At 45.2% G+C, this 23,555-nt stretch overlaps 3 protein-coding genes and 2 long non-coding RNA genes across 8 annotated transcripts; 2 read left to right on the top strand and 3 right to left on the bottom strand.

Annotated features, from left to right (window-relative positions):
* The first annotated feature begins 3,404 nt into the window (after window positions 1-3,404).
* Window positions 3,405-4,333, top strand: LOC123151460 (uncharacterized). Its single transcript, XR_006475650.1, has 2 exons — window positions 3,405-3,631; window positions 3,735-4,333. It is a non-coding gene; the product is annotated as an uncharacterized lncRNA (long non-coding RNA).
* Window positions 4,334-4,523: 190 nt separating this feature from the next.
* LOC123150198 (uncharacterized) lies at window positions 4,524-13,165 on the top strand. Of its 3 annotated transcripts, XM_044570025.1 has the most exons (12): window positions 4,524-4,746; window positions 4,855-5,655; window positions 5,745-5,897; window positions 6,369-6,582; window positions 6,693-6,779; window positions 6,893-7,238; window positions 7,357-7,552; window positions 7,671-7,769; window positions 7,888-8,144; window positions 8,254-8,329; window positions 10,549-10,638; window positions 13,131-13,165. In XM_044570025.1, exons 2-8 carry the CDS (start codon window positions 5,527-5,529, stop codon window positions 7,716-7,718), a joined length of 1,173 nt encoding a protein of 390 aa, XP_044425960.1. In that variant the 5' UTR covers window positions 4,524-4,746; window positions 4,855-5,526; the 3' UTR covers window positions 7,719-7,769; window positions 7,888-8,144; window positions 8,254-8,329; window positions 10,549-10,638; window positions 13,131-13,165. The 3 variants fall into 3 exon arrangements, with proteins under 3 accessions (XP_044425960.1, XP_044425959.1, XP_044425961.1); XM_044570024.1 differs by lacking the exon at window positions 10,549-10,638; XM_044570026.1 differs by lacking the exons at window positions 4,524-4,746; window positions 10,549-10,638 and adding an exon at window positions 6,032-6,173 and having other exon boundaries at window positions 5,520-5,655.
* LOC123150199 (uncharacterized) lies at window positions 9,058-12,420 on the bottom strand. Of its 2 annotated transcripts, none has more exons than XM_044570028.1 (12): window positions 12,280-12,420; window positions 11,992-12,161; window positions 11,865-11,924; window positions 11,581-11,760; window positions 11,269-11,442; window positions 10,945-11,166; window positions 10,541-10,847; window positions 10,255-10,447; window positions 10,056-10,154; window positions 9,691-9,953; window positions 9,510-9,585; window positions 9,058-9,426 (listed from the first exon to the last, which is right to left on the bottom strand). In XM_044570028.1, the coding sequence occupies exons 2-8, from the start codon at window positions 12,056-12,058 to the stop codon at window positions 10,426-10,428; spliced, it is 1,032 nt and encodes a 343-aa protein (XP_044425963.1). In that variant the 5' UTR covers window positions 12,059-12,161; window positions 12,280-12,420; the 3' UTR covers window positions 9,058-9,426; window positions 9,510-9,585; window positions 9,691-9,953; window positions 10,056-10,154; window positions 10,255-10,425. The 2 variants fall into 2 exon arrangements, with proteins under 2 accessions (XP_044425963.1, XP_044425962.1); XM_044570027.1 differs by having other exon boundaries at window positions 11,992-12,170; window positions 12,280-12,418.
* Window positions 13,166-13,322: 157 nt separating the features above from the next.
* Window positions 13,323-15,083, bottom strand: LOC123150200 (uncharacterized). Its single transcript, XR_006475005.1, has 4 exons — window positions 14,946-15,083; window positions 14,616-14,798; window positions 13,591-14,489; window positions 13,323-13,464 (listed from the first exon to the last, which is right to left on the bottom strand). It is a non-coding gene; the product is annotated as an uncharacterized lncRNA (long non-coding RNA).
* A 3,079-nt stretch (window positions 15,084-18,162) lies between these two features.
* On the bottom strand, window positions 18,163-22,112 carry LOC123150970 (putative protein FAR1-RELATED SEQUENCE 10). Its single transcript, XM_044570768.1, has 7 exons — window positions 21,801-22,112; window positions 21,454-21,708; window positions 20,899-21,163; window positions 20,093-20,783; window positions 19,534-19,990; window positions 19,137-19,430; window positions 18,163-19,071 (listed from the first exon to the last, which is right to left on the bottom strand). Exons 1-4 carry the CDS (start codon window positions 21,842-21,844, stop codon window positions 20,334-20,336), a joined length of 1,014 nt encoding a protein of 337 aa, XP_044426703.1. The 5' UTR covers window positions 21,845-22,112; the 3' UTR covers window positions 18,163-19,071; window positions 19,137-19,430; window positions 19,534-19,990; window positions 20,093-20,333.
* Window positions 22,113-23,555: the final 1,443 nt, after the last annotated feature.

The following is a 23,555-nucleotide window of genomic DNA, read 5'->3' as shown; positions in this document are numbered from 1 at the left end:
GGACATTTTTTAGTTCATTGGTGTATTGGACACTGACTGCAATAATTTTGAGGAATAATGCTGAGGTGATTTCAACAATGCATGAAGGGAGGTCTTATGTTCATTCAACAAATTCCATATGTTCGTGTGTCTTATCTTATGAAATATACTTGACATGGTGGGTTATACATGGTCACTTCAAGAAAATATTTATGAAAAAAATTTCAAAACTTGTTTCCCATGTGTAGAGCAGGCCACTTTCTAGTTAGTAAATAAGATAAGAAAAGTGAAAATTGCCCTTTTATTTTTTTTAAATGGGGATTGTACTGAAGCTGGCCCCTTCAAAATTTCCATTGGAGTAATTATGTCAACATTTAATTGAATTAGATATTTGTTCCCACATTTAATTTCATTTAAATTTGGTCAGAATCTCGTCGAAAAAGACGCTAAAACTATTGTAGTACCAACCATACAAAGTTTAGAAAAAAACAAATTCCGAACGGTAGTCGAGCCAGCAATCCCGGTAGTAACCCAGATTATGACAGTGAAATTTTGAGATAGATCAATACACGTAGAAAATACAGTGCACAAGTCATGTCAATGGAAATAGGCATTACCCGCTAGTATCCGTGTACTTTCTTGGCACTATTTGTTTCAATAACATCCCCACATGTTAGGCACCTGATTTCGAATACTAAGCCAGTTTAAGGCTACGTACCATCAGATTGTCAATTCCACAATTTTATTTCACATACAGAGCCTGCTCACCTACCATGCGACAGACCTGGAATACCATATGATGGAAGACGCCCATATATGCCTTCCTCCTCCTGTGCCGGTAACCATGTGATCCATTACCATGTGTGTTGTCTTTGTATGCCTTGCTTGGAAAATACTTATGGAATGGTAAGTACTGGGAATAATTTCGACAACATCAAGCCAAGCTCAAACTACGAGAATCAATTGGATGGTTTCATCAAGCACGCGAGCTTGGCCACAGGATCCATGAATCCTTTTGTTGTGGCACCTCAAATAGCCTCATGGGTGCCTTTTTCATATAGGGGGAGTAGTAGCTGGCCATTTATCTTCTTGCTGTCAAGTTGCAGGAAAAGACGTGAAGGCATGGTTGGCGCAGGCCCAACCTGTCACACGCATTCTATTGAGATGTGTCTTGCAAAGCTAGCTACGTTGTCTTCTGGAACAAAGTGATATCCCTGCCTCACAGACACAGAGAAGCCGCATAGGCTAAAGGAGGAAGCGGTCCTAGCCCAACATTAGTCCTCGGCCACGGAAGAGATCGTTGAAGTGACTCTGGTGTGGAGGAGCAGGGCGGCATCACGCACATCACATGCACTACTCTGCGCAACAACAGACTAGTACTGCATGCTTGCACGGTTGTTAAGTGAGCTTGCTTGCAAGCACTCACCAGTTTAATTTTTTGTTGAAAATTTTTGAAGAGAGAAGAGTATGTGGTGTGTCGCCCAATGTTCGTTTAGACTTCTAACCATGCATGCTTCTAACACATAATTTTAATCGATCGTCATGTCAAAACTCACCTGCGAATGTCCAGTTTCATCTTAGAACGTGCGAACAGTTTCTGAAATGTTTATAGTTTTTTTTCAATGGCACAAAGATTTTCATATGTTGTGATTTTTTTAAAAAATCATGCGAACAATTTTTTTACATTTCGTGAATATATTTTGAAGCACATGAGTAATTTTTCAGTGTGTTTTTTAATCTACTTTCAGTTAGTCCACGCTGTTTATTCTGGTGCCTCGTGTCACTATCTTCATCATAGAACTATATGTAAAATCTTTGACTACTGAGTTGCCTAAACTATATTGTAGCTTTATCAACATTGATAGGAGTTTGTTACCTCTTTGTTTTTTATCAACACTAATATTGTAGTTTTACTATCTCTCTGGATCTGGCGAGCTGCACTCGCACAAGTTATTTGAGGAAATGAGGTAGAGAGAAGATGGTTTCAAAGAGGGTTGGCACTGACATGCAGGCCCCACGTGTAAGTTAAAGGTCAAACAAGCGGTCAAAAAAATAGTTCGCTTATGTGTGGGTTCCAGCTGTCATAATCCTGATCAACAGGGGGTACCACTTTCCTATCTAAGGAATAAAAAGGACCAATATGCGACTTTTTTTATTTGTATTCAAGATAATGCACTATATTTTTTGCATGGTACTACGTGTCTCACTTATTACACAAGGATCGTAGTACGAGCCACATATATATCTATCTGAAAAAACTGAACAAATAGCAGAATGCTAGCCTTTGCCCAAAAAAACAACGACCAATAAGTAAAATTACAAATAAGACCGAACAAACCTCTGTGCTTGACACCAACACATGTCACCAGCCTCTGACACCACCACAGCAGCCATCAATGAAAAAAATAACGGATCACCTCCACACCCGAGCTTGATGCGACTCCACCGCTGATATGCAGCTTTGCAGACCTCTAAGGTGGCTCGCCAAAGGCGAAACGATTATCGTTGAATGAATCAGACTTGGGCAACACCAAGGGCATGCCATTGAACTTTAGATCTGGCACCCCCACATGACCAAGACGACGGAGAAGGAAACCATACGTGCCATCCACGTGGCACGAACCCACCACACGATCCATCATCTTCCAGATAAAACCGATGCAGACCACAATCTGCATCTGCTCATGAACAATCTCCCATGTTTGGCACTGATGCTGGAGCAAACGCGGTCCCAACGGCGGAGCCCGAGAACATAGGTCCACCAAGAGTGTGCCGCCGCTGAAGAAATCGGCTTAGGATCAATCGGCTTGGGATCTGAAGAAATCTTATTCGGCGCCATCGAAGCCAAGACGATGAACAACCTGGAAAACTAACCTACTTTGGCCTGAAACTATCCTCACGCGTGGATCTAGTAACACCCCCCCCCCCCCCCCCGCCCCTCCTCGCTAGAGAGGCGCCGGAGGACGCCGGCTGAGAAACTGCATTGCAGTGCTGGCTAGATCGCCTCTTCCTTCGGTAGGAAGAAAGAACAATTAGATTTCCTCAAGAAAATGCACTAATCAACTAGTGCTGCAATGAAAAATCATGGCGAGCACGTGTATGTTTGTATCCACAGTAATGAATGCAATGAAATAACCGAATATCTGTTTCTGAGCGCGAGCCCAGCTGATCCCGACATCTCATCCGCTTGTTTGCATTTAGATCTGTGCCTTCTCGTGTATTTCACGAAGTATTTCCATTTTCATGCTTATGCCAGCCGCTCGCATTGATTGCGACGGAGCTTCGCGTTCTCATGTCAGAACAGATACGTGGAGGACGGATCGTCACGGATGCTGAGCCTTGCTGGTCCGTGTGTCCTGCTAGTCTGACCAACGTCGTCAGGTATAGGGACGCCATAAATGCAGGCAGTTGCTTCCCAGCTGCCACGGCCATTCGCACTCTGGAAAATTCCCCATTTGGTTCCGCTCTATGGTGCAAACCCTAGACTGCCTGAGCCACCATGTCCGCCTCATCGTCCTCCTCTCTCCCTGTGCCAGCCGATTTCCCTCTTGATCTCATCAGGTGTCCCTTCTGCGGCGCGGATCTGGAAACCAATGTAGCAAGAACCGGGAGTAGGGCAGGGTAGCGGTTCTACAAGTGTGTCTGCTACGATGTAAGTTGCTCTGTTTTGTACCATTTTTCGATCAGTTGGATTTGCTTTCTTGGATCAGATCTGACAGATAAATCTCGTATTTTTCCTCCTCATTTTTTCCCAGGCTCGCGAGTGTAGGTTCTTTGAATTCCAGACGGCCTACGTCAGAAGGATGACTCCGTACCAGATCGCCCGTGCTCAGCAGCAAGCGGGGGTGCTCCAGGTCCAAATGCAGGCAAACCCTGCCGGCATCATCGCTCCACCTGCGAACCAGGCTCAGGTCAAGGCGAACCATGGTCAGAATCACCTTCCGGCGGCGCCGGAGGCCGTTCTGGTGAACCAGATCTTCAGGCCCGTCGCAGTTGCTGCTTCTGGTTCTCAGGCGCTGGGGGCAGTAGCTTTCATCCTTGCCGCTAGCAACATCATGCTCACTCTGCTGGTTCTGTTGTTCGTTGTGGCCATCTATTTTGGCGGCGGCAACTAGTTTGTTCTTAGTACGACGTACGTTGACATTTCGGCAAGGGTTCTTAGTACAAGTGTGTGTGTGATGCTCGACTGCGGATTTGGTCGGTCCTAGTTTGCCTTAGGCAATATGATTAGGCAATTAATGGTGTTCAAGGGTGGCTCCCTTTACCTCTAAGCATGTTTACCAGAAAATGTAATTCGTGCTCTAATGTAACACACTATCTGGAACTAATGAAGCTTGGCTGTGTTAGTTAATCAGTTATCAATTCCATTTAGTATAGACTGCATTTTTTATTTTGGTTGTTTGTTCTATATTTTTTAACGTACTCAACTCCATTATCCAGCCCAACAGTTGGACATCACTCGTTGTCTCCACCGTTTCGTACCTCCTCTCCGTGAGGAACATGCGTCTCGATCGTTCTGAAGTCACCGAGCTGCACAACATACTGTGGAGGTTGCGCACGTTGTATTCATTGCGTACCTGCATCCATCTACCCTATCTACCCACCCACATCGCCTTTCCTTACACACCACTCGTTTCATCCCCTTCGCCCACCCAACTCTGGTCGACCTCATTACCTCTAGAGTTCCTGGTTCGTCGTCCCAACTTGGCGGAAAGGATCTCGCCTACAGTTGTTTTATGCGTCGAGATCTTCAGCTCTTAGCGAATGGTATGTTTACATACTAGCCGCCCAATCTACATTGGTTACGAACTCGTCTGTGTCCTCGGAAGACTATAGCCTGATTCTAATACATCTCCATGAACTAATTGTTGACAGGATGAACAGTATTCAAATTCTGGTAGCTGCGGGGCGGACGCAGATGGATCTGAAAGTGCGAACGCACCGGCCGATCAGCAAGGTCTGCACGCTGCCCTGGATGATTCTTCTTCCAGCGCCAGGAGTGGAGACCCCCCCCCCCCGCCCCAACTTCACGCATCTCTCTGAAGCACGCTATCAGTGTCATCAAGACTTTCAGTGACTACAAGAAATGGCTTGTGGAAGAGATTGGTTTCGGAGGTATGCTCAAGCTCCCCGACATTCAGAAGTTAAATCTCAGATGCAGTGCCTGGATTATGAGCAGGGTTAGTGTTAGCCGTAGAGAGTTCAGGCTGTCAGAAAGTAAAGTGCTCAAGTTCTATGCCGAGGAGTATTTAAGGTCTTTGGCATCCCTTGCGGGAACCGTAGCGTGAAAGGGAGAGATGAAAATATCAATCTAGAAGCAATCCACTTCATCAAGTCAACCCTTGAAATGGATAAGACAGGAGTGCATAGCTTGCGCGCGGTAGAACAATTCCTGATGCGTGATATCAATGAGAATTCTAGCAAGCTCGAGAAAGATTGTTTTCAAATTGCATTTGTCATATTTGTCATGGGTCATGTACTCGCTCCGACCACAAAGCACAACTACTCGACCATTGATTTCTGGGGGGGGCAATTGCCAACACTGAAATGATACAGCAGTTCAACTGGTGTGAGTATGTCCTCCAGTATTTGCTTGATGCAGTACGAAAACTCAAGAGAGATATGCTGATGAACAATCATTCAACCAACCTCACCGGATGCCATTTCTTCTTTCAGGTAGACGTAGTGTAACATTTGTAGTCATGTTTTCCACACATTTGTTTTTGCCTACATAGGAAAATAAATAAAATGACTTGTTTTTGCAGGTTTTTCTGCTCGATAATCTTGATCTTGGTATATTGAATAAGCCACACAATGTACTACCAAGGATCATTGACTTCGACCCGGATACAATAAACAAAATGCTCATCATGGCTCTTGACCCAGTGAAAGGAGCTATGTCATATTCCCATGCAAACGTAAGATGTTTCGTGGAAACCTGCTCCCCATGTGATTGCTGTTTTTTCAATATCTATTTGTACTGGTCATATGCCTGTCTTCTATTTATTTTTATTATCATTTTCCATAATCCATTATTGTATACGCTGTCCAGCTCCGAGACCCGGCGAATGTTTGTTATGTGTGACACAAGGTTCAGTACACAATTCCTTCGTCTTCCACCACCAAGCAATTGCCAGGGGCTGGGACAACTCCACGCTCTACGAAAACTCCCACAACAGAATCTCCTTGTCCTGGTACTGGTTGCCGTCAGGACAACTTTGCCACTCCGAACACAATGCCACGTGTAGTAGGGCCTCTAGACCTTGCCAACTTCTTGCAGCAGCAGTACCCACATCTCGTGTGTTTATTTGTTAAACTGTCTGGCATTCAGAGTACTCTGTTTTTCGTATGCTTGCCTGTTTTTCAAGTACTCATCCTTTTAATTGCAGGTGACTGATGAGATAACCATGATCATGAAACAACAGAATGCTAGCTCAATTAGGCGTTTGACAGAAGCATCCAATGCCATCCAAGTGGTTCTATCACAGGCAAAAAATGCATTGCAGTCAGATATGCTCAACTATTCAGAGAGAATTCTGAAATCAATTTCAGACCGTTGCCTTTGCTGCCGTACGCGAGGGTTCGCAGAGTGTCATGCATCAGGTTTTATGCATGCTCTATATACGCATGCGGTGTGCATGCTCATTCTTTTTTTTCTTTCCAATCTCTGATGACTAATATTTGGCCTTTCTGTTCTTTCCGTTTTTATTTAGGTGTCACTACTGCCAAGAATGTACGTTTCAGCACTCCTGTTGCACAAAGAATCCAGGGGCACAGGCTTGATTTGTCTGATGGAGAAGGTTCGGGCCACCCCCTCCCTATTGTATAACTGCCCCCGTCCATATGTGTTGTTTTTATAGTTGGTTTCATGACAAGCGCCACATACCTGACATGCTATTAATATTGTACGCAGCTATGTCACCGCTTATCCAGGGTGGATCATCAAGGAAACGAAACGCAAGCAATGAGGACTCCGCATCCGCAAGCAAAAAATCGATTTCAGAATCATCCATTGTGATTAACTACTTCAAAGACACCGTTCGCAAAGTTGCACAAATGTATGCTGATCTCCCAGCGAACACAACCGTTACCGTGTTTGGCCAAACCCAGGGGAAACTTTCAAAGAGGAAGTACATTTTTCAGCATGGTTTTGCAACAAATCCATGGGAGTGTGGAGTTTTACCACTACCACCGCACGCTGAAACCATAGATATGATAGTTGCACACTTCTCCAACTTAACTGATAGCGATCTTCAGAGGTTCGTGATGTCATCCCTGCAGGTTTTAGGACATTTTCAATTTATCTGAATGTTTTGTTCCCCATAGTCTTTTTTCTGACAACAATTTAAATCAATGTTAGTACGATGGTTTTTGCAGGCATTATGTTATCCACCACTCCCCCAGACTTGTCCGCGTTACAGGGTTTGCTATGTTTCATCAGCTCATTGGCAGTCGAAGTCTCGATCACGAACTTGCTTCCATTATATGTAGAAGGTACACTCAGTCAAATATGGAAGCCAATAGGGAATGTCCGTACCTCAACTGGAGGCACAACATGGAACCGGAGTTTGCGGTAATGCCCCTTCATACGCACTTGCTTCGAAAGCTCTGAAGTTATTTACTGTTTATACTTGCCAATGAAGTTATACCCTTATGAGAGTTTTGAACTGTCATTTGATTTGGTTTTACAGACAATTGTACTGTCTGACCACGACTATGTGAACAACATTTCGATTTAGAAGCAACTAGTCGGCAAGGACATGCCTTACAATATAACCTCATCTCAGATGGTATTAACAGAACTTTTTACTTTCTGTTCTTAAAAGAAAGACTTTATCAATATTCCCCCATGTTTTTTCTCTGTGTCCCTAACTCAAAAAATGATTTCCTTTTTGCATCTGTCCGCAGTTCTTCCTGCCAATACCCCTCGAAACTGGATGCGTTATATTGATGTGGGACATGATGTCGAGGAAGATTCATTTTTTGGACCCAAAGATCAGAGGGAATGGCCCTGATGATTTCACAAAAGATAAGCATGAACTTATTGCATGGAAGCTTCACCATGCGTTATTCCACTGCCTGAATGAGTATTATGCTGGATGGCCAACCCAGGATGGTCATTGGGGAACGGTTTACCCGGTAGTAGCCGAAGAAACATTCATCAGGTATGTACAACCAACATTTAGCGACCATGCAAATGGTTCATAATTTCTTATTTTAACACATAAATCCACAGTTGCTAAAATATATCCACCCTCAAACTTATTTGTGCAGTGAAGAAACAGGGGCTTGTGTCCTCCACATAGCCCGTCACTATGATGGAACAAAACTGAAGATCCCTCTCACAAAGGTACCTATGTGTTCTTTGTTGCTATTCTCGCGTGTGTTTATCTAATGTAGTTCGTTTTTGAGCATTTGTTTTCATTATTGTCTGACTACATCCAACACAAATATATTGCCTTACACAGCACAATGTTGGCAAAACCAAAAGACAGGCACTACATGAGTGCCTTAAACTTCAGGGGAATTCTGCTAGTGTGGCGCATGATGCTCTATGGGCGGCTCTAGCACCCCCAGATAGTCTCTTCAGCTCGAATCAGTCCGAGTAGGCATTCGGCTAGTTGATGGTTGGATCGTATAGATCATTTCAAATCAGCTATCGGTTGCTTGTTGCTATCATGTACTTGGATTCGTGTGTCATGTAGTTTAAGAACGTCTACCTCCCAGGGCCCTGCCCAGTAGTACTTTTCTATGGAGTATGCTAGAATGTAATCTGTAGCCCAACCGAGACTTGTGCGGGTGGTCGCATGGTCACGTCTCTAGATCGGCTTTTATCGGACAAATGAAAACTTTTATCTATTTCGATTTCAGTACACATAGCCGCACATCTTCTTCACATACGTATCATTCCACTAATTTTCCACACATGTTCCACATGGCCCTACAAGTCTCTCGCCACGAGGCATCTTATGTGTATTACTGGGGTGAACAATTTAAACTGCATTTTTTGACACGACTTCATCATGTCTGAACATTTAATCCAACGTGCACTGTAGTTCACATTGTCTGATTGTTCGGTCCATGCACGAGCACACTACAATACCATACCACACAAGTTCATCTAGTCTGAATTTAGGGTCCATCTACGATTACATTACAGTACCATAGTGCATAAAAATTACTAGCTAGGGTGGGGGGGGGTGGTTGTCCATCTGCTACCAAATTTCCAACATTTTATCTGTTGGCCGTTCTAAACGCCAAGCACTCGTGCCGCCAAAAGATATTGCCAGGCTCTATTTTTTACCGATCATATCACTTTTCCCTCCAAGTTCAGTCAATGGTCGCTTCATAAAGGAACTCCGGGATGTCCCCCTTGTTCCCCTTCATCGTCACTATCTCGTAAGCTAGCTTCTTCTACATGTCATCGATTTGTGCCTGTCGAAAAGACTGCACCCACAGGATCAATCTTTGTACCAAATCCCAGATCCTTTGTGACAATTCCAAAATGTTGGAAAAGAAAGGCTTCATACCTGGTTCAGAGTCGAGCGTAGGTAAAGCCCGGTGAACTCCTTGAAGTAGTGCACCATGTAAACTCCACTGTCCTCACTGCGAGCACATGGTGAAAGCAGGTCACATATGTTCAGTTCGCCCAGTAGTTCAGCTTGATGGAATGTTTCAAGTTAGGGAATGCATGTAAACCATAGAGTCTACCTGCTGCATGGCTCATGTTGTGCGACCAGAGGGTAAACAAAAGACCATCCACCTGTCTCGACTAGCTCACCACCAAACACACCAAACACGTCATTCATAAGACAGCAAAATCTCTGCTGGAACTTCCTAGCGAGCGAATCATGCTTTATCTTCATCTCATCTGTTGGATTGGTTTCTGTTGGGTCGAGCACCATCATCACCTTCTTGTTTGTGTCCAGGATGTACATAGACCAACAGTCCATGAGGTGCACCAGGAACATGAACTAATTTATTACATTCACAATCAATGAATAGACAAATGTCAGTATTCTTATCTCAGGAATTTCTATTGTCTTTCTCAGTACTACATTCAGTAGGAATTTTACCTTGGTCAGCCACTCAATTCTGTACCCCATCGACTTAGAGTCCATCATGCTGTATATGTAATCCCAGTCCTTATCCTCATCGTCTTTACACACCTCATCCTGCAAATAATTTCCCATAAACAAAGTATATCATCTTTTTAATTTCAGTTTACTTTTTTGATACGCGCTTTGCAATTTGTTTTCTAAGTACAATTCGTACCACAAATCTAGGATCAAAGAGTCCTCTCCATCTGTCCAGCCAGCCTTTGTACATCTTTTTATCTTTCTCCACTAGTGCGCGCACTATGCATGTCATGAGGTTAAATGTCAGAGCACCACCCAGAGTGAGTTCGTCCTTAATGTCCTGGCCGGATGCCACTGCCAGTATTGGCTAGAAGTGCTTCACCCATTTCCTATAACATGGCACCAGTTTTATAATGTATATCATGCTCATCATCAAAATAAAAAGTAATGAAATGGCAATGCACAATGATAAAGACTTTTACCTTTTCAGTACTGTATCGGGGCAATGCATCATGTTAGCATGGAACTTCTCAATACTCCCCTTCGACGGTTCATCATGGGATAGACCAACAAATTCTGGGTAATTGTCCCCCCAACCGCATTTACCCTTTGAGCTATCTTGATCAGTATGTGCCTTCATCCCAGCCCCATGCTCCTTGCTCCGCTGGTTATTATTGCACTCCATCCCACATTGTTTCAGATAGCTCATAATAGCCTGCTGGAATCTGGCTGCAGAGGCACCTCCTTCAGCAGCTAGTCTCTTTGTCGAAGCAGGTCCTTCACCCCCGTCTGGAACAAAATAAAGGCAATCAACATGAACAACCGTCATGATTTGTTTACAGATCCCAAAACCATCTTATTCCGTGCCTACAAAATGTAAAATTACCTTCGTCTTCCCTACGGTATGCTGGGCCAGGTTTACAATTCGTCGTAACATCCACAATCCGTCTCCAGGATTTCTTCTTCTGGCTATTACGTACCCCCTCCCTGCTAGCCTCAGCTTGTGCTTCGTGGCCTTCATCATGCCAACCCAGTAGTATCAGTCCATTGCATGGAGGATCAACGTCTGTAACATCGCCGGGCCTCCCGCTTCCAACTACCAACATTGCTGAGCCACAAAAAAAGATAACATCATGTCAACTACGAGAACACGTGACTAAACGACAGGTTTGTAGCAGATCGCTTCTGCATACACGAAACAACAACATACCTCCAATCCATGAAATCCATCGGATGCAAGTGTTCATACATGATAGCAGGTAATTTATGTGGTCTTCATCAACCGTGTCTTGCCCCACAGGAGATGCAACCTGCTGCTCCATGTTCTCGCCTCCTGTTGCCACATTGGGTGTCCCAATCACTGCCACTTCACTCCCCACGAAGTCTGTTTCAACATTTGATGACACATTTAGGGACGCATCATGCATATCTGCCAATCGGGAATTTTTTGTAGTGACGTCATATATTGAAGTATGTACATTTCTCCGAATTTCATTCTACTTCATCAGAATGGGATATGTACCTGCTTCATTGAACATAGCTTCCATGTTCCTAGCTAAGAGGTTGTCACTATCAATCTGTTCTTGTGTTGCAACTGGTGGGCTTTCGTTCTCAGGATCATCCCAATCAATGTCGTCAATCTCATTGTTGCCAGGTACCGTCGGGCTGCCATTGTCGTGTTCATTCACTGGAGTTGAGGGCCCTGTTTTTCAAGACAAAACAATGTGTCAATCCTCTGATGTCAACCTGAATATCATCCCCTCACAATTATGTTCATGATTTTGTTCCAGCATGCTAAGTACTCACCTCCACTGTTTTTTTTCAAGCCCAATCCTGATAGCAGATTTGTAGCTTCTTCAAAGATTCCTGTTGAAAGGAAAATTAACAATCTCCTCCCCAGGTGACCTCAATGTGTGTTCTTCTAATTACTTACCCTCAAACAACTCCGGATTGTCAACAGCACGGTTGACCAAGTTCAGAGCTGTTGTAGCTAGGTTCATCAACCGCTCGTCCCTGCCCTTGTCACCTGGCTCATCAATATCATCGGAGACAACTTAGTTGGATGCAAGTAGCCTAAGCGACACACCTCGAGGCCTCGTGTGCCTGCAACACCTAACACACCGGTTATAAGTGTTTCAAAATTAGGTTCCCTCATCTTTTTTCATGTCCAGCGATGAACAAATAAGATTACTATAAGTAATGAATGCATATGGAGGCTCACGTTCAATGACTTCTTTTGCCCATTGCTGAATTGCCGTTAGTTCATCTGACAGAGTATGTCCCTGCGAACCTCGACGGCCAAACCTTCCTGCTGGTGACATTCCTTCATTGTGGTCAGCCCTGGAAAGCACATTGCTGCTGCTGCCTCCTTGCCATCCACTGCCCCTTAACTGAATTCTGGCCCTCATCCGGTTCATACTACGTGGGCCTCGCACTGCCAGCAACAAATTGGGAATGCACGCACAAATTAGACAAATGTTTAAGGTTTTTAGTTTATCGGACAGTTCAAAGATTTATTTATGCTCATACCAACCTCGGATTGGTACATTCTGCACATGACCTGTTATACGAATGCTACGAGGGGGGGGGGGGGGGGTTCGCCTGAATTGGTTCACCTGCAATTTGAGCAAGTCGGAGTTCAGTCCACACATTCTTTTTTGTAGGCTTAGTTCATTCATGTATGAAAAATCAAACCTCTGTTCTCAGCCCGTTGTAGTCTTCTAGCAGCTCGTTCGTGTGGGTGCACGAAGTTGCCATCACTGTCGCTACTAGATGAATCACTTTCTTCATCCATTTTCTCTTTTCCTTTGCGTCTAGGATGCTCACCAGAGTGTTCACTGTCTGTATTTTTTCCAATATCTTCTAGTACCTCCTGCAAAGCTTCCCTTTGCGCTGCAAGAGCATACAAACAATAATTTTCAGAAGCTTTCTTGTTGTACTATATTAACATTAATGTATTCAATCCAAATGGGCTCTTCTTTTTTGGTAGCACAAACTATTTCATAATTTATTCAGCAAATTTTTGTTTTCCTATATGATTGACTCCTGTATTCCCCTCATTTGTTTTTTCAGAGATAACTCGCTCATAGATGCTTACATGGATTAACCAATAAGCCGCCCGCCTCTCCAACGATTGGATTCCACACCTCATCTATGCCATCCAGGTAGTCCTCCGGTTTTGTATGCCCAGCCCAGAAGCATCATGTCAGCAAAACAACTTATATATATATATATATATATATATATATATATATATATATATATATATTGGACACGCGAAAGAACAAATGCTACTTCATTCATACCCTGAATTGTGTAGGGTATTCTCTTAGCAAGTAGATCAGCTTCTTGATCTTATCTTCAGTGTACTCGCTGACTCTAGGGAGTTTATTTGGTTCCACATTGTCTGCCCCAAAATCCAGCCAATCGAACACCCAAGGTTGTGCGATGTCCATGTAATCATTGGCAAGTTAGTGACAACAATTGAGGAAACTAAAAAGTTATAATATATGTCGTATCATTTTTTACTTACAATGATCGCCAAATGGCACCCTGGTACTCTGAATGTTCATACCCCAGCTGCAAGATCATCAGCTAGCTTCTTGACTGCTGCCCTAATTACTTCAAATGCCCATTCTGCCAGGTCAAAAACCCCTGTCCCGCCTTCACATAGCACACATGCAAGGATTTCCCAAGTAGGTTTTGGTACGATTGCTTGGGGGCAACATATGTACTAGCAGATAGTAATGAAAACCCCATCTCGGCAGCTCTCTCCTGAACCCTAGTTAGTTTCAGTGGATTCATGCCTCGGAACATCTCTAAGATGGCTTCTATGCTTAATCCACCATCTCTTGTGGCCGCCTTAGTATCTATGTTCAGCACACTCCTGATCTCCTCTGCTATGTTCTGCCTCTGTTTGGGAGGTATCTTCAGTAAGCTGACATGTCACCCACTATTCCTTAGACCCAAGGTTCTAACTATGGACGTTGGGCTAAAAATCCTATATTGCCCGTCAGGGAAGGTGAATCTCATATCTTGCCAACGGAATCTGCTAAGCAGCCAGGCGTAGAATCGCCTATCTGCCTCTCCAGACCAAGCAGTGGTCAACAAACTGGCCATGCCGGTCCTATGCACTACGTGGTAGTACCTTAGCCCAAGTCGGACGATGTGCTTGCTAGTCCAGGTGCACCTAACAATCCTACCACGGAGTACCTGACTCTCTCGTTCCATCCCAGGTGGACCAACGGCCACAAGATGCCTAGCAGCTACCGAAGTTCTGGTTCGTGCAGGTCGAGATCCGGCGGCCGGAACTAGTACCAGGGGTCTGCGAGATCTTTTCTTCTTCGCCCCGGTCACAGATCCTCCAGCAGATGGTTGTTTCCTCTTTTGAGCCCCCCTCGCTGCCTTCCTTCTGTCTTCAGTCTCTAAATCCTGAAGGGACACGCACATGCGTCAGCAAAATAATGAACACTTTTCGAGTAGCCATTGGGGGAAAAAGTGAGAGCAGGACATGAGTAGTACAATCCAAGAAAGGGAAAGGTAAGTGCATGGCCTCACCGATCTTTCCGATGCAACTATGCCAGCGCCGCCGCTCGAAACTATGATGGGATCCGCAGCGTCGCCGTCGCCGTCTCGGCCTTCGCCTTCTTCATGGTTGGATCTTGACTTTTTCTTTGTTAAGTTGGTTTCTCCATCACCATTGGGTAGACCCCTCTTGCGTGGACGATCCGGAGGCTCCATCTGCTTTCCCAGCCATCATGCATAGAAGGAAAAGACAAGTGTTCCAAAAAGGCAAGAATCAGCCACCAGCTTGTAGGAAAGAAAGGGAAAGCTATGGTAGTCACCTCCCGCACCAATCCAGCAACGTAATCGGCAAAGAACACCCACCTAGGTGCCGGGCTTGGACGCCGGATGGTTGATCTTTGCTACACCGGCGGCCACCAGATTTGTTCTACAGTGTCAATGGGGGGAGGAGGGGGATTGCTCTGGTCAGGGAGAACTGATGCCTTCAGCAACGCAATGGGCTATGGAGTACCACGGCTCAGGAGAGAGCGGAGTAGCTTCGTGTAAATGCAACTTGCAGCTGTCCTGCGCCACGTGACCAGTGTGGTGTCTTCTCAAATTACTGCGCACTCTCTCCCGTCGCCCAAATTTCCCCTCTCCCCCGACCTACTTTTTAGCTGACTTTTGGTAACGGAGGGCACGCGAGACGGCTGGATGCACAAAACAATCCGTAGACCGGACAAATCGTCGTGACCCCGTCCCGTACGCGTTACACGGCCTGCATGCACGGGAACAACCTCGCATCTCATGGTCCGGCTTTCTTCTATTGAAAATAAATAATGCCACTCGGTGTAGTTGCGCACATTATATTTTGTTTTTGCTTTTCAAGACTATTTGTTGCTGGTCTATCTGAGACCGGGACCAGGGGGAAGGAAAAAACAAATGAATGTGCGCCCACATGAGGCAGTTTTGTTGTTTCTGGGCACGTCCTTTTTATGGTAATGGACAGCAACCAAGCAACCAAATCTTCTCGCGGTCGGAACAGTACAAATAGGACTAGTCTGGGGCAGGACAAATGAAAGGAATATGTGCAGCAACCCGTCCATGCTCACCCGCGCCCACCCACCAAGTAAACGTTTCTTTAATGCTTCTCTTACTCATTACTGTTCTACGTGGGGGCGCACGTCTTCTTCTAATCGCTATCAACTATGTGCATGCTCATCATATTTAATTAATCCATGCCCATGCACCTTTCCGTGATATCATTTACATATCTCATCTGCATGCAGACATCATATCTTTCCTAATCACTGCGGCTATGATTTTTATCACACCGCTACATTGCTTCCTGATATTGACCTGTTTCGTCTCGTGTTTTAACAAGCCACAAAAATCTCTTCTTAATTTAACGGATTATCATTAACAGTCCATCTTTTCCTATTCTTAACATCCTCGCAATTTTACCCCAAACTATCTGCATTGGATGGACTTACAAAACTGAATTATCGAATATGCCAATCGCGATTATCATCCCATCTACAAAGAGCGTCGTAACCGATTCATTGATTTTCCTAATCGACATCATGTGGATGCCTGATATTCATGCAGATAGTTGGGACATCATGAGATTCCGATCATTGCACATTCATCTTCGAGGGTTGATCTACCAACATAGAGCCACGTAGTATTGCTAAAAATAATTTCAGTCTGGATTATGGTCGCCATTTCTGGCTTATAAACCCACCAGACATTCATTGTATCCCCATGAACTTGTTTGGTTTTGTAAAGTGTGTTTAAATTCGTATGAAAAAAATAAAAAAGGTCAACTCGTTCATTCCTGCTGAGATGATACCCTCTGCTATAGTTGTGTAGTTCTCTTTCCATACTTGTATTGAAAAGGTTATGCTCTCAATAAAAAAAAATCGCAAAAGTTCAACTATGCCACTATCTCCTCATGCACCCATCGTCTCCCCCCGTCAATAAAAAAATCACAATTATATAGTATCTCACTAACCTACATGATGGTCCAAATTTGAAGAATCTTTTTTATAAGCAACCCATGATGGTCCATAGTTGAAATTTCATTATTTACCCACTCTATGTTTTTTTGGTTTGTGCACGACAACCATGTAATGACCGCTGTCGCGTGCAAAATCGAAGGTAAAGGCTGAAAAACGAAAAAAAGAGTATGCAATTACTATGTTAAGGCCGTTTTTTTTCTTACCGGCACCCAGCTTAATTGCACGCTCCCTGGGTTTTTTTCCTATGATTTTTAATCCCATGTGTTAATAATTAACCAAGATCAGACTTATGAGTCAGCCCGGTCAGTATATCCACGAACAATGGGTAATTCTTGTTTCCATCAATTTTGCCCAAACGGCACGACGCAATCCTAACGTACGTACTGGGTGTCCGTCCGCAACAGAGCCTAGTCGTCTGGCTATCAAATTAATGCCCCCTCAACCACCCCCCGGAATCCCCCTCCATCCCCTTCCCCGCACCATAATTATTTTTCTAATAGAGCTCAACGCATGTCAGTACGAACTACATGTTTTACTGCACGGATCGGAGACATAGATAATTGTAGCTGCCGACAGATACTCCCATAACAAACTGCGAATGGAAATCACAAACTAAGATTGCACACGCGGTCGCTTCGTCACCCTGCTGCTGACTTCTTCTTCCTCGTCGCTTCCCTTTCTCAGCGACTCCATGACAGCAGAGGCGTCTTCTGAAACTTGTTCGTCCGCAGTGCCATCGCCTGCCGTCTGGACGGATGGATCGTTCTCGCCGAACCCCTCCTTAACATCTCCTTCCTCCGCCTTCATGTCCACTCCTTGAGCGAGCAAACAAGTCTCCCAACGATCTACTTGAACAACTTCCCCCTGAAAATCGTTTCGTTTTTTCAGCCGCTGGCTATGTCATTTTACCAGGAATCAGGGGATAGATTGTAGTTCTGTACTCACCTCGTCTGGCTCATCTAAACCGTGCGGAGCCAAATCAGTTGTACTCCAGCAGCTTTCCGCTGATGCCACCAAAGGAGAGGCCTTCGCCTGAAAAATGCAAGTCATAAGAAACAAGAACACATCCGACTCAGAAGTTAAATGTACAAGGAGGATAGTAGAACCTGATCCCCAAGACCGAAGGCTGAACCACTCCATTGAGACCTCCTCGTCGTGCCGCTGCTTTCAGGCTCAGCAGCGCTTGGTGCCATCTCCGGAATCCTTCAACGCCCCTGCTCTACGAGATGGACACTTTGAGAAAGTGGTTACCAGGAAGGCAGCTGCCCCACCCTCGGCCCTTATACTGGTTCCTACGTCGTATGCTATCCACGGCTCACAACTTATGCATTTACTAGCTTGTTCAAAATTTGAACTCCATGGTGTGCGCGCTCCACACGCATGGAAGTAAGCTGAGTCACCACACGCATGATCGCCACATGTCGCCGGCTATGAGTTCTCACAGCTGTGAGTCACTCAATCAGAAAACTGGTCTCCTCACGTTTGGTGTCATTCAAACCAAACATCTCCAGTCTGCATGTTCTTCACATATATTCACATGCAGTCGTACTAAAAACCAGGAAACAATATTTTCTTCAGTATGACAGTCAAATAAACATTTCAGCTTCAGTCAATACGAAACACGTAAGTCCTCACTCAAGTCCAGCACATTTTATCTTGCTACATTGTCATAGAGCATGGACGAACAGCTGACACTACATAATCTTTTTTCATCATGCAACTATGAATATCATCTAAGTGGAGATAAGCATGCAAAGAGCAGTTCGTAGTACAACAAACTAGTAAATTCCGATCGGCAAACCATAAGACATGAATGTTGAAAATTAGTTTGCAGCGAACCCCAATGGCCTCGTGCATGTTTTCCGACGGTGACCTTCGATTCCGCAGTTCTTGCATCAACCAGGTTTCCTCGGCTTTTTTGGTGCGTCCCCTCTGTCAGGACATGTAGTTCTTTTGTGTCCTTCCCTCCTGCAAATGCTGCAGAAATGTGTACATTGACTGAGTCCTTCGTACGATGCCTTCTCCCTGCTATTGGTTGGCCTACCAACCCCCCTCTGTTTAGCGGGTGCTGTGAGCCCTTCCAAGTCATTGACGCTGACAGAATGTGTCATGCTATTCTCTTTATCGGCACCTGTACCGAGCACCAAAGCAACTTCTCCATTATCATTTTGCCTCACAGGGTCTAAGGTTGTCACCCGATCCTCAAACCCGAGGCCATCTCTCCTCTCTGCAATAGGTGCTCCACGTACTAGTAGATCTTCCATCCCAGCTAGCATGAAATCAGACGATTCTGCACTCGCATCCCCCATTCGAACGACGTCCATAGCTTTGAAGTACAGTGTCGAATGCCTCCATGTGAATGATGTGTTGGTCCGCTTGTCCTTTTGGTACCGCTGCAGATGGCTTGGTAGAATGTCTCTTGCGTCCTTCGTCCACCTTTTCACAATATGTTTAGATGGAATATGTTCTAGGTGTAGTATTTCGATTACCTACAGTCCAGAACTCATGTTACCAAACTATTATGGCACCGGAAATCAATTTACATTTCTCTTACCCTTAGAATGTGGCTGCACAGCAAACCAGTGTGTTCGAATTGACCACACTCATAAGTAAACTCCTTTTGATCATCCGCGATAGTAACCTCGTAAACAACTCTACTCCATCTCTGTCTCTCTCTCTTTGCCGCATTATTGTGGGTTGCCACATACTTCTTCATTTTCTCTATCTCCGTTATGTTATATGTTGTGGCTTCCATCAGCAACCTCCCAAACTCCTCAAACATAGATCGGGTGTATATTTTACTGGCGTGCCTCTATATAGCCAAATTTGTTCTTCTCACTGCACCTCCCTAGAGAAGAGCAACACAGTTTGACAGAACAACAAATAAGTTCCAAAAATTAGCATCTATGTTTTGCCATGTGTGCATTGAAAAAATTAGACGGCTCACTTACAATCATAGTTCTTTTCTCCTTGTAGCTCTCTTCATGCTCCCTGTCAAATTGCAGTCGCATATACTGCCTCACAAACACATGCATGGGGCTAGCTGGGGGCATGTATGTCTTCAACATATGATTGGCACTCTCGCTCCGTTGTGTGCTAGTCATCTTGGCATAGAAAACACCTCTAAAGTATGGTTTGGCCCACTTTGTTCGAATCTCATAAATCTGTGTCATATATGCGTGCTTCCGCAAATTGTACTTATCCAGCAACATACCCCATGCCGTCTCGAACTCATCTTCGGTTAACATGTGGTTCACGACTTTGTGAAAATCAGCTTGGAAGTCATTTTTTTGGTGTACAAAGGTCCCAGACTCTCCTTTGCTTTCTTCAGCACGTGCCACTTGCACCACCTATGCACCGTATCTGGATACACCTTCTTGATAGCTAGTTCCATAGCTCTACACTGATCTGCAACGAATATGTCATATTATGGTCAGATGATGAACAAGGACATGTCTTTCTACACTCCAAGGGTTAACAAAAAACCGAACTTATCGAAACCGAACTAACCTGTCAAGATAGTCTTTGGGGCAGGTCCTCCCATCATTCGAAGGAACTCGGCGAAAACTCATTCGAAGCTCTCTTGCTGCTCGTCGCGCATCAGCACCCCAGGTAGGATGATGCTCTGAAAATGATTGTTTACCCCAACAAATAATCCAAAAGGCATGTCGTACAAGTTAGTCCTATATGTTGTGTCAAAAGTGACAACATCTCCAAAGAAACGGTACTGCATACGGCTGCTCCCATTTGCCTACATCAGGTTCTTCACTTTGCTTGTATCATCAGCCAGCACTCTGTATGTGAAACCAGGGTCACCAGCCTGTATGTCAGCGAACACTTCAAGTGTCTTCCTAACATCATCATCAGCCTGCTCCCGACTGATCTTCCCGCATATGTTCCTCAGGGTCCTCTTAGTGCATGGAACCTTCTCAACCGACCCGAAGAAACTTCCTATTATGCTGTACACCTTGCCAAGGTTAACATTGTTCTCCCGTAGCTGTTTTATGAGATCCTTAGTGTACACATCAATGTTCTTGTGCGACGGCCATTGAACTTTCTCACCCATTGTCAATGACATTGAATGATTATGGTTCTCTCTGTGTTCTGTAATGTACCAGCTGTTGTCCGCTGCTCGCAACAATCTTATCAAAGCTGGACACTCACACCTGCATGATCTACTATTTTCTGCTTCTGGCTTCCCCTATTTTGACAGTGGACCATAACAGACAGTCATCACCAGCACGTATGAATTTGGAAATTAAAACGCATTTTATCTACCGAACAAAATGAATAGCAGACATAACTACAGCACTCACCGAGCAACCGCACACTATTTCTTGCATGCACTTTGTCCTCTCAACGTTCAGCCGGCTCTTTCCATATCTAATGCCGAAACCGGTTTCCCAGGAATACAAATTGTAGAAGTCGTATGCCTCACCAAGCGAATCAAAAGTTAGACCAAGTGTCGGCCGCACCACATTTTTGCTGGGTTCTTCAGCATACTTGCGCATCGACTCCTCCAGAGCGCTCATACGGCTGGGACATGGTGTCCTGTCCGGTGGCGCGCTCCCTAGCTGTAACCTTATTCCACCAGTCAAAATTCAATAGATTACAGTTAAGTAGCACATCCTTTACCACGAACGCAAATTTGAACTCCCACTACCCTTGAACTATCTATTTTTCTTCAGTTTCAACTCACAAGTTGTTTTTGCCAAAACATTTTTCTCAAATTCGCAGGTTTAGCTTCTGCTGAAACCAACATACATGTTTCTGAAGTTAAATCTCACAAGTAGATATTGGCAAACCATTCCCCTGAACTCAGCACAACAATGCAATCTTGCAATAACAAAGGAGGGCCTCTGCAATCGTACCTTTTAGTCCACCCGGGGGCTTCTGGGTTCACCCTGTCAGTTGACTGGGTAGATCGAGTTGGAGATGTGTTCGTACGGCGGCGAGCAGCAGGTTGCCTTTCGTTCACCTCAACTTCGCCAATCTGTTGCCCGCATCCAGAATCATCTTTTGAGACAGCGCTACCCGCGTAACTAGGCTCGTTCGCTTGCATCCGCGCCAGAGGAACTGGATCTGGCTGCTCAACGCTGTCAGCGAATTCCTCAAGCAAGGGGAACCTGAAAAAGGGGCGGCCATGGCCGCCCCACATGGCGGTAGGTTAGGTACCTACTGCGGGCAGGGATTATAAGGCAGATCTGGGCTCACTCACCTGTCCACGGCGTCCAGAAGGAACTCCATGCCTGCTTCTTCCATGCCCGGTCCTGCGCCGGCTGCAGAAATCTCCCTACGAGATGCACACAAAAATGGCGTCACAGTCGATCGCCCTGGGAGAGGACGGGGTCGAGCGATCCTAGCCCCTTCCAGATAGATACGGTATAGGGGTTAGTTGGGTGTTCGGCCGTCGCATTTACTCCGGTCCCCGCACGCGGAGGAGAGAACGCCGTACGTGGAGCGACGGCTCAGCGTCTCCGCCGACGACCTGAGCTCCTTACCTGATCCTAGGCCCACCCATATGGTCAACGTTCTGGTCCACGGACCAGCTCGGCCCCGTCCTCCTTCCGCCCGACCCGGTCGCTACGGACCCACCAACTCGCCACTGTTTCGTACCGTATTCCGCGGTGTAATCCTTTTCTAGCGATACCTGTCAGACGAGCCAGCGGCATTATTCCTCATCCCAAGTCACGGACGGGCCGTCGAGATATCGAGCGCAGTTGGGCTCGGGCGCCGAATCGCCGCTCCCTGAAATAACACACATCTATCTATCTATATATCTATCTATCTAACTAACTAACTAACTAACTATACCTAGGGCCTGTTCAGGAGCCCTCCAACTCCCAACTCCATCAACTCCCGATCTAGATCTTAGCCGAACACTCCAACTCCTGGTTTTATGGGAGAGAAGTTGGCGATTCAGTGCGTGCAAATTCGGTGGAGTCACGGAGTTGGAAAACTCGAGCTCCGCGAAAACTGGGAAGTAGGAGTTGTTGATAATTACACCGAGGTTGCCACTGTGAAGTGAAACTGCTGGTACCGATTCAATCGAGCAGGCGAGACCGCCCCTGTCGCGCATCTCATCCCAACCAGGCCTACGGCCCAACCCTTCTTTCCCATGCAGTTTGGATTGGTAGCCTTCTCCAGATGGGACACACTGAGGCGATTTGATGGCCTTCCGGCTCGCTACCTCGTGCGAGCAAGAAGCAATCTTACCGAACAGAGTGCTTTCTCCCTGATCGATGGCAAGAAGCTGGTGGAGGATTCCTGGTGTGGGATTTGAGGATTTTTCTATCGTGGAGGGCTTCCGAACAAACCCCTATACTAATTAGTGATTTCTAAGAAATTCCCATGTTGATTAGAAATTATGAGCTATTTATCTAGTGGGACCATGTTATAATGATGTAGATTAAACCGTGTTGTTTTTAGCCTCCACACTAATGATTTTGAGCCTCCACGTTAAAGCTCATGAAATACAAACCATGGTATTCTAATAGCAGACGATCCAAATGCACATCAAAATAAAAAAAACATAGACATACAATCTCTTGATCAAATAAGCAACTATAGTAGATTCCTAATATCATACGATTCAATTCCACACCAAGACGTACAATCTCTAACCCTCACAACTTGATGTGCGCTCTCCCCCTCCTGCAAGCCCTCTTCTTCCACCGCTCCCCCCTCCTCCTCCCACCCAGACCAAGCCCATGTCACTCTACATGCCATAGAGGTCAAGGAAGAACGTGGCGACAATGCAACGAAGCAACCTCTTCTCCTCCGATAGATCCACTTGTAGTACCTTTCAAAAAAAAAAGATCCACTTGTAGTACATTGTTAGCCTCCTGCTAGCTAATCCGCACTTGATCTATCCTTATGTACCACAAGCCCATGTCGCTCTCCATACCATATAAAGGTTAGGAAAGAAGGCGACGACGAAGCAACGAAGGAACCTCACTTCCTCTGATCGGTC

The sequence above is a fragment of the Triticum aestivum genome, chromosome 7A (genome assembly GCF_018294505.1).
Source record: "Triticum aestivum cultivar Chinese Spring chromosome 7A, IWGSC CS RefSeq v2.1, whole genome shotgun sequence".
Lineage (NCBI taxonomy): Eukaryota > Viridiplantae > Streptophyta > Magnoliopsida > Poales > Poaceae > Triticum > Triticum aestivum.
This window is presented reverse-complemented; position numbering and strand designations above follow the sequence as displayed.

Coding starts and splice junctions, on each gene's coding strand:
- LOC123150199 (XM_044570028.1), bottom strand. CDS start 12,058: ATGAACCTAGCTACAACAGCTCTGAACTTGGTCAACCGTGCTGTTGAC. Junction 11,925..11,991: donor CAATCCGGAGTTGTTTGAGG/GTAAGTAATTAG, acceptor TCCTTTCAACAG/GAATCTTTGAAGAAGCTACA. Junction 10,848..10,944: donor ATACCGTAGGGAAGACGAAG/GTAATTTTACAT, acceptor ATTTTGTTCCAG/ACGGGGGTGAAGGACCTGCT.
- LOC123150198 (XM_044570024.1), top strand. CDS start 5,527: ATGATACAGCAGTTCAACTGGTGTGAGTATGTCCTCCAGTATTTGCTT. Junction 5,898..6,368: donor TGTCATATTCCCATGCAAAC/GTAAGATGTTTC, acceptor TTTTAATTGCAG/GTGACTGATGAGATAACCAT. Junction 7,239..7,356: donor ACTGATAGCGATCTTCAGAG/GTTCGTGATGTC, acceptor TGGTTTTTGCAG/GCATTATGTTATCCACCACT.
- LOC123150970 (XM_044570768.1), bottom strand. CDS start 21,844: ATGGAAGAAGCAGGCATGGAGTTCCTTCTGGACGCCGTGGACAG. Junction 21,709..21,800: donor CTTCTGGACGCCGTGGACAG/GTGAGTGAGCCC, acceptor CCCCTTTTTCAG/GTTCCCCTTGCTTGAGGAAT. Junction 21,164..21,453: donor GCCCCCGGGTGGACTAAAAG/GTACGATTGCAG, acceptor TGGTGGAATAAG/GTTACAGCTAGGGAGCGCGC.